Raw genomic sequence first — 14982 nt, forward strand, 5'->3', positions numbered from 1 at the left:
CCACAGCAGGAACCTGAGAAACAGTCCTTTTTTTACCAGATCCTAGATGAAAGCCATGATTGTCTCCCTTTACAACAAGAAAAAAAAAACGATTGGAACACCTACAGACAAATTAGCATGACAAGCCAACAGGCAAAAATCCTCGCAAAAATCCTATTTGACTGAGTAAAATTACAGATACCTCACTGTAGAGGACTAAGAAGCGGGCTTTCGATGAAATTTATCTCCTATATATTAAACATTTTAAACTCATCACCTGATAGAGATGCTTCTATTTTGTTTACTTACTTTAAAAAGGCTTTTGATTAAAGAGTGACCAAAGGACTTTATCACATACATATGAACTCTCAAAGAAATCGTGTTAACGGCGATAAACGACATGTATTTGAATCTTGATAAACTAGCTCTACACACTACCGGGATTAATAGACTATTTCTGGACGTCAACAGGTGTTCTCAAGGGCTGCCTCCTATCCCCTCCTTTGTTTAGTCTGTTTCTATATGCAGCTTTATCAATATCTAAAGCTACAGACGGTGCATCCATTGGAGGGACATGTCAACAAATTTGCGTGCGCATACGACATCGTGAAAATAAACAGTCCTGAACATCTCCAAACAGACACAAACCAGACAGTTTCAGCAACTTGAGCCCTTGGGATGGTTGTCAACAAAACCAAAACGACAGTCATGAGTGTATCTAGAGACTCTGCACCCAGAGCCATATAGCTAACAACGAAGGGAAAGCAAGTTGAAAATGCAGAATCTCTGGTCTACTTCGGTTGTCTTTTGACCTACAAGGACGATTGGTCAAAATCTAGTAGGTGTAGATATGATAGTATTTGTGCTCATAAAAGATGACGGTGATTTGTTTTTTATTACTAGACCACTTTGAATAAGAAGTCCTAGGTCAATTTAATATTTAACAAACACGGTAGTAAAATACAAACAATAAAGAGTAAAGTATAAATATCTTACCATTGCAGCCTTCCTTTTTCGTCGAGAGCAACCGTCTCCTTAAAAGAAATTAAAATTTAATAAACGTATCAAAATAGGACTTAATATTAAATTTATCCAATATAAACTGATGTTTAATGAAAAATGTTAATTTCCGTCAGTCACAAACAACCGAGAGTCACTACTATCTAATTATTAACCTTCAGAGTAAGTTTAATAAAATATGTCTAAGTCTATGTCTTACTACTTTCGGCCCTGCAATAATACTTTGGCTGCAGAGGGTGTTCAGCGTAATCTTGCACACTGAAGTTATACCGTCTAACTGGAAGAAAGGAATCACCATGCCCGTGTTTAAGCGCAAGGGCAACAAGATGGATTGCAGCAACTATCGTGGTATCACCATACTCTCTGTTCCTGGAAAGCTGTTTGTAATGCTCTTGTCAAAACGTGCAATAGTTTCCAACATGGTATGCGCCGCCCTCAACAAGCTGGATTCATGCCAGGAACATCGACAACTGACCAGATTCATACGGGCAGACGAATCAATGAGAACACACTGGAATTCAACAAGAAAGCTTACATAGCTTTCATCGACTTTCGTTCTGCCTTTGACACTGTTGACAGCCAGTTCCATCTGTCAATCTTGAAAGCTGCGGGCCTACCAACAAAGATAGTCAGCCTCTTCAAAGATCTCTACAACAGCACAGAAAGCGCCGTCCTTGTTAACGGGAAGCTCTCTTATTCCTTCCCCATCAAAAATGGTGTATGGACTGGTTGCGCTGCTGTATTTGAGCTGTTTAACTGGGTCATCGACCGCATTTTGAGCCACACACCGTGTCCAACTTTTTGTCATAAATTATGCCGAGAGGACTTTGTCTGATGTTGACTTTGCTGACAATGTAGCCGTCCTTAGCAAAAATATCGAACAACTTAAGTGTGCAGTCGAGACGCTCTCCTCCACTGCCTCCGGAGTTGCAAATGTAACGGCTGCAAATGTAATCAAAGATCGTGCCCATAGAAAAGACCGAATCGGCATCACCCTTACCTGCTGCGATCAACAGCCATGCTGTTGACGTGGTAAGGCAGTTCACTTATCTCGGATCAATTATATCATCAAATGGCACAAGTGCACCAACATCTCAGCCAGATCAGCCAAGGCAAATTATGCATTGGGACGGCTCCTGAAAGCAGTCTTCCAGGAGCTGCAAATTAGTCACCATACAAAAGCCCGTATCTACAACGCCACAGTTTCAAGAATCGTGCTGTACTATTCTGAGACATGGCCGATAAACCAGACACATCTAAGACAGGTTGATGCCATTCAAACTAGACACCTGTGTCGAGTTGAAGGCTTCAAATGGTATGACTAGATCCGCAATACTTAGATCCTGAGGACCTTCAAGTTAGCGAACCTCTCCACCCCAGTAGAAGCTCGTTCTCTAAGAAGGTACGTTCACTTATTCTGCCTCCCACCAACGACCCCTGCAAAAAATCATATCAGGCTTCAATCACTTGATTGTCTGGAAACGTCCTCGAGTGAGACCGTGCACCAGATAAGCTGATGGTCTAACTCAACACCTCTTAAACCGCAACATCAACACCCATGAGACCCCATAATTACCTTAGGACAGGGCTGCTGGAGAAGGATAACAGCACTGTCAACCAGTTCCCTCTACGCTGGTGACCCTGTTGAGCAGCAGCGTTAATCCAAGTAAATCACCGTGAAGATGTGGTGCGTCATTCGTCCTAGCTATCCAAACCGTGTCAACTATATTGTCCCAAAACACAGATATTTTGAGTGTTATTTTTATAATAAAAAAAACACTAGTAGCATTCGATTTCCAAGAGTTTGTTTTGAACAATATTTACTAGATCTTTTGGTATTTTTTATTTAATCTCTTATCAATTTTTATTAAATATCTTTTGAGAAAGTCAAATAATCTCATAACCTTTGCGTCTTCTACAAATAAAAGAAACAAGAAAGTAGAAATAGTTTTCAGTTGTGACATGAAATTAAAACATGTATAAAATAATAAAAATAATGGTGAAAATTTGTCATTTTTTTTTTTAACTAACTTTATTTATCTTCTTGTTTATTTTTTGTAATTATTTTTAAAAAAATATTTTTTTTTTAAAAGAGGGCAAAAAAAAAAATAAAAAATAACTACTTAACAAATAACTGGGAAAAAGTAAAAATTTAAAAGAATTTTATCACCTTGGAATTAAACGGTGATGAAATAAGTGAAAACAAGTTGCTAGGAATCAAATTTTTCTTTCCTGTCTTTAATATACTGTCCCGTACTTTAACGGCTAATTTTTTTTCTTTCTTTTAAAAAACATGTTTTTTCTTTTGAAACAATTTTTTTTAATTAAAAGTAATATTTTCTCTAAAAAAAAAAAAAAAAAAAAAATTAAATTTTAAAAAAAATTAACCATAGTCATTTATGCATATAAAGCACATACACACTGCTCGCCTTGAAAACAAGACGCATAAAGGTTAAATTTACTTACTCGGTTTTTATATGGACCTAGAAATTTTGAGTCATCAAGTCTTTGACAGAAAAAATTAAATAGATTTTGGTCAAACTAATAGGCTACAAATCTGTAGTTTTTCATTTAACACGGTAAATAGGTTTTTTTTATTCAGGAAGTAGTTGATTAGCACAGTAATAACATTATTCTCTTTCAACTGTCTTATTCGGTGGCCGTTTTTATGAGGAGTTTCTTACATAGAATAGTCTGGATTTAGAACGATAGTTCTCTTCATCAACGATGAGATCGTCTTCAAACAGCTCCCACAAAACTGACACCAATCAAAACTTTGCAAGAATATGTATTCCTATAGTGAAAGAATTGACAATCCATCCTAGTGTGATAACTTATATCACAAAAGAAGTGTTCTTCTATACCCTTTTCTACTTACTCTATTCGACATTCTTTATTCTAAAGTTTTCGCTATAAAAGGAAGTTTCTTCAAGTTGCTCTTATCCACAATTTCAATTATTAAAATTTTATTTTATGTAAGGTTTTTTGCTTTTCATTTGTTTTTCAGTCAATTTTTATTTTTACGAAAAAGTTTCGTCCTTTTATATACTTTTGGTTTTACTTTTGAACAAGACAAGGTTTCATAATAGCAGTAACAGCAAGGGATAAAAATTTTTGCGAGTGCCATCATTTTTCTTGTGCAAGACGGAAACTGTTTGGAGTGTGGCTTTCTTCGTCGTCAGACATTTTGAAATTGTGAAATTCTTATCACTGACTGTAAGTTTAGTATAATAATAACTATTTATCTCTATGCTTCTCTGGCGAAATTCTTATCCACATAGCGCGTGGGTACTCCTTTGCAACGTTTCTTGATTTCCTCGTTGTGTGTCTGTATAAAGTACACCTTCGGACTTACAAACACACTACTGGAAATGATGTCGCTTCCCGTTTCAGATTTAAAAAATAAAAGCTGATTTGGCACCCGACGTTTCACTACCTCTGGGTAAAGCCCACTCCAATCGGTGTAGTCCGTGTATTAGCTAATGATTTCACAGGGCGTAAAATTATCAATTTTATTTGAGGTATTTAATCTTAGCAATAGAGAATCTGTGTCCCCGTAGCAGACCTCTACTTGCCCCTTCTCCGGCCGCTGTACCCTAGCCAAATTGTAGTAAAATTCCAACAGGAGGAAAAAAGCGTACTTTGCGTTTTCTAACGAGTATACGATTGTATGGGTTTTTGTTGTTGGGGGTGGGGGAGGGGGGCTAAGTCCCCCTGAAAGTAGAATTTACTGGTAAATGCTTTTTATCTGGAAATAAATTAAGAAATTTAATAGGCTTTACTCAAATTGACAATTGACGGATTCATTGTTTCAAAGTTAATAATATTCAGTGTACTATGCTCGATATGTTAAAACATAATGCAAATTAAATTCTAATGCATTAACATTTTATACCGAATTTCAAGGACGAATAAAAAACGGATGTTGAGCTACATAATTTTGTGCGTGCTCCCAAAACATGTTTGACTACTTTATAACATACCAGTTTTTTTAAGAAAAAGGTGCACGTGAACTCACGATGCACATTCGTTGTGCAATTCTTATCAAAAACAGAAAAAAACCTGTCTGCTTAAATTATATTATTACGACCATACTCTCAAAACATGTTTGACTACATTATACCTTGCCAAATAACCAGTCTGGTAATCATAGCATGGGAATTGCTATACCTCCGAGCTAATTCCATAGATTAACATAAAAAACCTGTCTGATTAATATATATTATTACGACCATACTCTAAACCAATGATTTACCACCGTTGGCCATGCAATAGCCCCCTTCTTGTACTCAGCAGGTGACGGGCTTGATCCACGAGCAATATGGGACTGCTAGATCGAATCCTAACAAGATAAATGGGGTCTATAGAACGCGAGTTTTTTACACGAGTTGATTTAATTCTATTATACTTGATCTATATCCCCCTATAATACACAATAATATGTAAATTTTTATTTAGAAACCTAGTTATATCTTATAACTTTATGATTTACTTCTCATAATTATCAGTTTTTTTGTAAAGAAATCAAGTAATTATAATTTTATTATATTATAATTGAACCCTCAAATATTATTTTACACTGTGGCATGAGTGTTTCTTTTTTATAATAAAGATTTTAATTTTTATATTTTTATATTTATTAAAAATTAAATAAGTATAAATACGACTTGACTATTTGAAAAGCATTTAAGTCGAGTCAAATATATGTTTTTTTTAAGGATGAAATATCAGTTAGGGGTTTTGTTTTTAAGAACTACATAGCTGCTATGACAGATGATATTAATCTCCTCATTCCTTTTGCGGATTCTGAAGATACTGACGTGAAGCTACGACCGACAGGTCCAAAACAGCTTGAAAGGTCCAAAAACAGCTTGCTCAGCTTAGCTTCGAAGCGACAAGAAGCTAAGCTGAGCAAGCTTTTTTTTGATCTATCAAATTTAGTCCGTGGTCAGAAATTAAGGCCTATTTTCGAAATGTGTATTCGTGCTGCATTTCTACTTAATCCAACTGAGGATCTTCTTGAACTATTGTATCTGATTAAAAACAAAAAGCGAATTAAAATCTGTAAGTGCAGCGATAAGCAATTAATCGCTATTGAACCGATAAGCGAACAGGCTGATATTTGTGAAACCATCTCTGAAATCAATGATTCCTCTGTTGCTGCAAGACAAGAAAACTCTGAGGAATCTTTGGGTGGCAAAAACTTTGATAATGTGTTAATTAAGGAAGTTTCTAACACCATCAACTTATTTATTGAAGTACCTGAACATTTTAGTGAAGAAACTTTGATGCCAACCAGTTCCTGCGCAGAAGAAGCTAAAAACCTGCCAGAAGAAAGCACGATTCCAGCATTTTTATGGGCAGAGGACGATAAAATGTCGAAGAGTTCCCAGTCAGACGAAAATGCAATATCTGGAAGCTCCCAGATAGAAGAAAGTGGAAAGTCACTAAGTCCCCAGGCTACAGAAAATGGGATTTTAGTAAGTTGCCCGGAAGAAGAAAATGCTATAGTGACAAGTTTTATGGCAGAGACCAATCTTTTAGCAACATCTTCTCAGACAAAAGAAATTGCTCGGAATAGAACCCTGACTGAAATTATAATTCCTGGTAACCTTATAATTTCTAAAGAACATTCAAGGTATATTTGTCCTAGTTGTAATACAAAATACCAAATTCATACATGCTGTCAACTTCATCTCCATGATAGTAGGGAATGCGACTGTTACCGTATAGTATTTTGTAAATAGTACAAAATAGTATTACCTATTGTTTCATTATTAAATGGAGGTGGCTTCACTTAATAAAGGCCACCTTCATTTAATAATGAAACAATGGGTAAAATAAATTCAACTTGTTCTACAAGGGTCAATGTATCAACTGCATGTGCTGAGACTTTCGTTAATGAGATTATAGAGCCATTTGAAAGTAATGAAAAGTTAGCTGAATCCACTGAAGTTCAGCTTCCAAAAGAAGACAAGCCAAATTTCTTAATCGATGGTACTAGAGAGATGTCTGAAAGTACGGAAGACTCATCAAAACAGCCGAGAACTGAGTGTTCACCTGAAGACAATCCAGGTATCTTAGATACTCTTCACAGTTATGGAGAACCTCAAGAAGATTTTGTAGCTTTGAAATGTACCGTTTCTGAGTCATATTAGAATGAAAAAGATCTCGCTTTAAAGTTTACTAGACTATAAAGTAGGTTTGACCACATAATTAGCTCAATGAGGAGATTTGACCTCTATTTCAATTATAACTCAGAAATACTTGGCATCCCGGAATTAACTCGTGACAGTCTGTGTATTTTACTTGACTATAGTAATCGCTCTAACTTAGATTTCGGTCCTCATTTAGTTTTACAGACGTGTGAGGAGTAGTCTTGTAACCCAGAAAAGTTTAAAAACTCGGTGAATGACCTAAACTTTAGACAACTAAGTCTTTATAACATGGTCAGCTTTGAGGATAGTGATGAGCACATATATGCAGGGATTGAAGAATTTTATGAGAAATGCTTAATAGACTATGTGGAACCTGATGATGTTCTAACTTGAACTGCAGAAAGTGAAGGGCTCACATTTACCTCTCAAGGGACTTGTGACTAAAAAAAAGTTGAAAAAAAGAGAAAAATAACAAAGAAAAAGGAAACGTTGACAGGAAGACCGAAGAAATCTGCCGTGCAATCGGGGGGATCAGCTGCGATCGGTATCACACAGGCTCAACCCTGCCCCAGAACCTTTCACAGGGTACGCTCTCTCTCTATTGACTGTACTTGTTTTTTTTTCTACATTTTTTTGTTTGTGTCTATTAGTCAGTTTCTGTACTCGGGTATAGTATGTAGGTTCTGTCAAAGTTTAGATTAAACATTTTTGTACTCTTGTATTTGTATCAATTGTTTTTTTTATTATAAAGGATATATAATTTTGTATACATAAAAGGTTATTTAAGGATATTGACTGTATCTATAAGAAATTGTTTATATTATAACTTTTATTACTTTTATGCCCCCAGGGCATAGCTTATAGCCCTTGTTTTGAAGACTGTTGGGGGACTGTCCTGCTCACAGCTATAATGTCCTGAAATTTAAACTACGGTAAACAAAATAGCTCTCAAAATTTTTATGGGATGTGTGTGGAGACCCTGTGGGCGTTAGAGGGAGGTTAGTTGTCCTCTAATCACTTTAAACTATTAAAATGGGCACTAGCCCTTTTAATTTCCACTCAAAAGAGCACTTTCATGTTTCTACGACAGATTTCAATAAAATATTATATTACCCCAGGTCATAGCTTATAGCACGGGTTTTGAAGACTGTTGGGGGACTTTCCTGCTCACAGCTATAATGTACTGAAATTTAAACTAGTGTAAACTCAAGAGCTCTAAAAATTTTTATTGTCGGTGTGGGGAGACACTGTTGGTGTCAGAGTGGAGTTGCCCTCTAATCACTTTCGACTATTAAAAAGGGCACAATTCCGGTGAATTTCCAATCGAAAGAGCTCTTTTTTAAGTTTTTACAGCAAATATCTCAATCAAAACCGTATATGACCCCAGAGCATAATTTATAAAACTTGCACTGAAGAGTGTTGGGTGAGTGTCCTGCTCAAATGTATAATTTTCTTTATTTTAAACTGAGTGTAACAAAATAGCTATATCAAACGTTGATTGGATGTTTGTTGTGAAATGGTGTGAATGGAATGAGTGTCATGTTACTCAGAATAAATATTGAATATTAAAAAAGGAAGTAACAATTGAAATGTAAAATCGACTGATCCAAGTCTGAAGTTTCTACTACAGTGACGTCTATACATAAGTTCTGTCCCCAGTGAATAACTTATAACACTTGCCCTGACGTCCCTTGAGGGGTTGTCCTGCTAACAACTATAAGTTCCATAACATTATACTCAGATACACCCCAGTGCACTATATACCTTGTTAGAGGATGCGTGCAGAACAAGTGGGCATGAGATGGGTTGTATTTTCCATCAGAACACTTTTTACTAGTACAAAGTTCACTAGCACATTCAATTTCCTATATAATGAACAATTTTCAAGTTTTCATGAAAAATTTTAAATAAAAACTGTATATGCCCCAAGGGCATAACTTATAAGCCGCGCGCTAAAGACTGTGGGGGGAGTGTCCTGCTCAAAGGTATAATTTTCTGAACTGTAAACTGGGTGGAACAAAGTGGATATCTAAAAATTTTGATTGGAGGTGTTTTGGGAAATGGTGGGCGTGGAAGGGGTGTTAGTTACCTTCTAATCATTTTTGGGCACTAGCCATTTCAATTTCCAATCGAATAAGCCGATTTTGAAGTTTTTACGACAACTAGTTCTTCACAAATCTTATATGCCCCAAGGGTATATCAGGTACAATACATGCCCTGAGTGCTGTTAGGGAGTGTCCTTCTCAAAAACAACTCCTATCTACAAATCAACTCCGCAGAACGACCGGTATAGCTCAAATTTGGGTGGGTTTGTGGGGATCAATGTGGGGTGTGAAATGGGGTTCGGCAAAACCGTACACGCCGGGCTTGGAGGGGTGTGGGGGGGGGGTTCATACTAACATACATAATGGAAATACAGGAAAAATCACTGGTCAAAACTAGCACTATTAAAGTTTTTAGTTTCGGGTGTAGGGGACCCTGGGGGTGTAAGCAGAGGCTCAGGGGCCCTTCACGCATGTACGACTCTTAAACAGGGTACGCTCCCTGTGACTGTCCACGAGAATTAGCCTTTTATGAATTGTCGTAGACCCTATGTTATACACCAATATTATATGGGTTTTAATCAATATAAACCAGAATATGTGTGCGTCAGAGGGGGGTTATGTGCCAACAAATCACTTCTCACTATTCAAAAAGGCACAATCCCTTTGAATTTCCAATTTACTGATCCACTTTTCAAGTATCTACGTCAAAGATTTCAATAAATCATTAGAGTCACCAGTGCATAACTTACAAAACGGGCACTGAAGACTTTGGGGTGAGTGTCCTACTCACACGTATATGTTCAATAAAAATGATCTGCTTGGGACTCTCATTATATATCAAAATTTTGCTTGGTTGTGTTTGTGGAAATAGTGTGCATGGACCGGGTGTTAATTGACCTTCAATAACCTTCGACAATTAAAAAGTGCACGAACATAGTTTAGGTAAACGATACGGATAAAATTTTGAATATTCTACTAAAAAAATGTATGTAAAAAACTTATATTACCCCAGGTCATAACTTACAACCCTGTCACATAGGGAGGGGTTGGCGCTCCTCATAACATACCAAATTTCCCGACATGAATTATAATTATACGACAATCTAGCTCCCATAAGGTGGAGGTTAGTGTTGGGTCGAAAACGGGGGCGGGAGAGGGGTGTTAGTTGCCGTCACATAATTTTTGACTCTAAACCACGACAATAGCACTGAGAATTTAAAGTCGCAAGAACCTATGGTGAAGATTCTAAGACACTTGGGTATATCTCTAAATTCTATGCAAACATTTACGAAATTGAAACCCGGTACCTTAGGGTGTTGGGGGAGTTTCCTACTAAAAAACATGATTTTTATTTTTCAATCAACTACGCTGAACCAAATGTATCTCTACGAAGATTCATAGTTTAAGACTAGCAGATATTGGATTAACCGATTTTACTTGTTATTTTTGTGCTTAGAATAAATATCTCATTTGAATCTTACTAAGGAAAAACTACACTCAAATTTACACGTGAAATAGTTAATGAAGTATTATATAATAAATCAATGAATAGAAGTAGAGAACATATCTATTGGAAAAAATAATCACGACGAACGTGTGAATCGCAATTTATTAGAGGTCACCAGGTTCTAAATTTAACAAATGTCCAGTCGTTGGGTGGTTGAGTGTAATTCTAAAAAACACAATTTTTAGCTGCAAATAAAATACACTGTACCCCCGCGCGCTCTCCCAATTTGGAGGGTAGGGGTTTGGGGTAAGTATTGGTGTGGGGGGCGGGGATAGGTGATAATAACTCAATGTAGAAGAATAAACTTTTCAAGAAACACTACAATGTCTTCTCTAATGATACTTTTTAGAATTTTATCAGACAACTCATTTGATACTGTGCCCTTTTTTTATAAAATCAATAAAAAAAATAAGCGAGTGTTCGAAAAGATTTATTATATTCTTCAGCGCGAGTGCGCTGCCTATGATTATTTTAAAAAAAGGGCCTTTTACCGGTCTGTACCTACGTTAGCGATACACAGCTAGGTCGTTGTTCTCGGGTCTGTGAAGTTTCATAATCAGATAGTAGTGACTCGGGTGATTGTGACTTACGAATATTAACATTTTTCATTAAAAATAAGTTTTTCATTGATTAATTTAATATTAATTTATTTTTTTATTAGTTTATTAAATTTTAATTTTTTTTAATTAGACGTTTGATATAGACGTAAAATGACGTCTTAAATTTTCCTATATCTCTCCGTCAATCGTTTTTTTTTTTTTTTTAATCAATTTTTCAATATTATACTTATATATTACTTATTTCTCAAGTGTTATATTCCTCCACAAAAAATCCACCCCCCCCCCTTTTTTTTGGACACATATTATCACATCTACACCTACGTCATTTTGAACTCGCGTCATTGTAAGTCAAAAGACAACCGATTTCAACCAGAGAGTCTGAATTTTCAACGTGCTCTCCCTTCCGTTTTAGCTATATGGCTCGGGGTGCTGAGTCTCTATAGCCCTTCATGAATTGTGTATGTGTTTTGTTGACTACCATCACTAGTTCTCCAGTTTATGAAACTATCTGGTTTGTGTCTGTTGGGAGATGTTCAGGACTGTTTATTTTCACGATGCCGTCTGCGCACGCTCATGTGTCGACATGTCCCTCCACTGGATGCACCATCTGTGGCTTTAGCGAGTGATACAACTGCATATAGAAACAGACTAAACAGAGGAGGGGATAGGAGGCAGCCCTGGAGACCACCTGTTGAAGTCTATACATAGTCTATTAATACCGGGAGTGTGTGTATAGATTTTATAACCATAACACGACATTTAGGTTATACAATTTCCCAGTCTTTATATTAGATTTCTTTATTTTCTTATCATGTAATGTGCGACAGATTTAATAAAAATAATTTATATTTTATTTTAACAAAATATAAGAGTATCTCTTAGCTGTTATGAGAACAATTTATGAGATATAGATCTAACTCAGCGAATTTAATTTTCTCAGTCCTCTCCTTATATTTATCTTTAAGTTTACTCATTCAACTATGATTCTTGCGCGAATTTTGCCTGTTGGCTTGTAATTCTCAGTTTTCTGTAGGTGATCAGAGGTTTCTCTATGGTTGTGAATCCCGAGAGTTTGAGGATTGACCGCTTCTGCGATAGTGCAGTTATAAGATTTGTACTTGTTTGGACGTTTTACAGTAGATCGGCACAATAATTTTTGTTGTTTTTCATGGAGGGCACGTGCATTGTGAGGCTCAGAAGAAGTTCTAAAAAGACTGGAACAGGTTCAGAGTCATAATCACCACTGGTTAAAGATGCTCTGTTCAGTACTGACGTCTTGAACCGCCTGCTGACCAGTATAATGCCAATTATATTAAGGTTTAGAATTCAATGTTTCTCAAATTAAAATCTGTGTTCTCTGTGTCAAAACAGGGTTGTTAGTCCTGAACATCCTGTTATCATAATTTAAATCTATGATAAGTCTCCAGAGACAATGTTGTTGCCCATGTCCGACCTATTCCTATATGTCCTTGTAAAATTTATCTATTTATTCAACTATGGCTCTATGGTCTCCAATCATGAACAAAACATCTGTCATTGGCATCTAGTCTACTGGTTTTTCGGAACTGGGCGTAGAAGTCTCCTGCATCTTGGTCACCCCAGTATGAGCCGGGGTCCTAAGCTTTGATGATTTACATGTTAGCAATAGATCCTTTAACACAGACGGTGATGATACGCTCAGAGAGTGGAATTATGCTAGTATAAATTTTGAGCCTGTTTCGAAAACAGAAAACAAACACCGTGACTTTTAACAGGATAGCGTCGTCTCGAGGTATGAGGGTTATGCTGTTTATGTGTCATATTTTATTAAAATGTATCTTGTTTTCAGATACAAAAATACTACTGTGATTGGATTAGTAAATTAATATTATAAAAGTTAGTAAATGTATATACCTAGACTTTACGTGAATCGTTTATCGTGAATGTGATACAGGTGGTTTAGATATTGGTGTCTTCTCTGGCTGAAGAGAGATCAAATTGGTTAAATAATTTTCGGTTGCCCCGGATGTGGTAGTTAAATCATTATCATTATTATCATCAACCATATCATCATTTTTACTATTTATAACTAGATGAGATAGACTGTCGCAACAATCTATTGGTTGCACCGGAGGCGTTAGCCTAATCTTTTTTTTTTGTTTTTCTATTTCATTATTATATAAATTAGAAGGAGTTTTGTGGCTATTTTTTCAGAATAGTGGCATGTCTTTCCTGACTACCCTATGCAGTGGCAACTGTCCAGGTTTTTGGATAATCTACCCTTCACAGTTGACCGTCTTGGAAGGGATCCTCCCCATCAGTGTTCAGCTGCACCGAGAAATTTGACGAGTGCTGGGAAAGGTTTGTAACAACCAGGTGTTCACACGTCCTATGTCATTATAGTGTATACGTCTAAGGGACTTACTTCTTTTAGTCCTGTGCTTATACCCCGGGAGAGATACACCTTGTTGCGCGCAGTATGTGGTGGTCTCCTCCAGAGATGTAGTGTTTTCCTATCCTATAGATGGGGGCAATTTGAGTGGCAAGAGGGAGGCCGTTACTCTGAAGACTTAGTAAGATGAGACAATTTATGAATTTTTGTTAAACTGAATGTATATGCATTTAAAAAAATAGAGAACTTTTTCAGGTAGGTTTTTTTATGGAGAAGGTGTATTAGTGAATAACAGATAAGGGTGAATTGTTTTTTATGTTAATTAATATTTTAAAGTTTAAAGAATTATTTTGTAATAAATAAATAATATATACTAAAAATCTGAATTCAGATATGAATTTTTTATTACACTATTTACCACTTCCAGCTTAAAACGATGGTGGAAGGGTATAACTAAACTAAGGCGTTGTTTAACTGTTGGTTGTTTCATATGAAACTATAGGTAGTGAATTCAAAAATTAATTTAAAATTTTGATTTTAGGTTGTCAAGCTCCTCATCTTACCTCAAATAGCTGTGAAAGTTGACCTAGATGAACTAGTTATTTTAATGATTTCCCGGTTGATTCATCATTTCCTAACAAAGTAGGAACGGCACCTTGGAATATGATTTTCGTACAGTTTATTTTAAAACCAGTATTTCAGACTTCCTTTCCCCCCTCGTTTGTGGTCTCTATTTAATAAGGCCATTTCAGGAAAGACAGCCTAGAGTAGTACGGAACTCCACAATACAGTAGACGTTTCGGGGCTTTTGATAATGTTGTTCACGCCCAGGCCTTGCATTCCCTTGCTTGTTCCGGAGTCAATTATTCAGTTATTTCTACATTGCGATATTGGTATGATAATTCTTATGTGCGTATTAAGTGGCTGTCAAATACTTCTGATTCGGTATCTGTTAGGAAAGGCGTTAGACAGGGAGGAGTTTTATCTCCTAATATATTTAAATGTGTCCTCTCTACTTGTTTAAAACATCTATCTCCTACTGTGTTTTTTCTTGATATTGGTGTAAGTTATATTGCATATGCGGACGATGTCCAGTTAGTTAGTATTTCTCGTCGAGAGCTGGCTCGGAACTTCCGTAAGCTGTCTTCTCTACTTAGGGATATTGGCCTATCTGTTAATATGGGAAAGTGTGAGTTTATGTGTTTTAATAGTACCATTTCTGTATCTCCATTAAACCTCGGTTCGATTTCATTACCTTGTTTGGATAAAATCAAGTGGCTTGGTATATCGTTTCGTCCGTAAATTTCCGAAACTTAATCTGAGTTGGTTAGTAATGCATTAA

At 36.3% G+C, this 14982-nt stretch overlaps 1 protein-coding gene across 1 annotated transcript; it reads left to right on the plus strand.

The window, feature by feature from the left end:
* Positions 1 to 1423: 1423 nt before the first annotated feature.
* LOC148938615 (uncharacterized) lies at positions 1424 to 1834 on the plus strand. The gene has a single exon (XM_089107661.1). It carries the CDS (start codon positions 1424 to 1426, stop codon positions 1832 to 1834), a length of 411 nt encoding a protein of 136 aa, XP_088963787.1.
* Positions 1835 to 14982: the final 13148 nt, after the last annotated feature.

This window comes from Artemia sp. Qi Xiang Cuo, unplaced genomic scaffold, assembly GCF_049724085.1.
Source record: "Artemia sp. Qi Xiang Cuo unplaced genomic scaffold, ASM4972408v1 HiC_scaffold_3079, whole genome shotgun sequence".
In the NCBI taxonomy this organism is placed as follows: domain Eukaryota; kingdom Metazoa; phylum Arthropoda; class Branchiopoda; order Anostraca; family Artemiidae; genus Artemia; species Artemia sp. Qi Xiang Cuo.

Excerpts from the sequence above, each read along its gene's own strand:
- LOC148938615 (XM_089107661.1), top strand. The coding sequence starts at position 1,424 with ATGCGCCGCCCTCAACAAGCTGGATTCATGCCAGGAACATCGACAACT.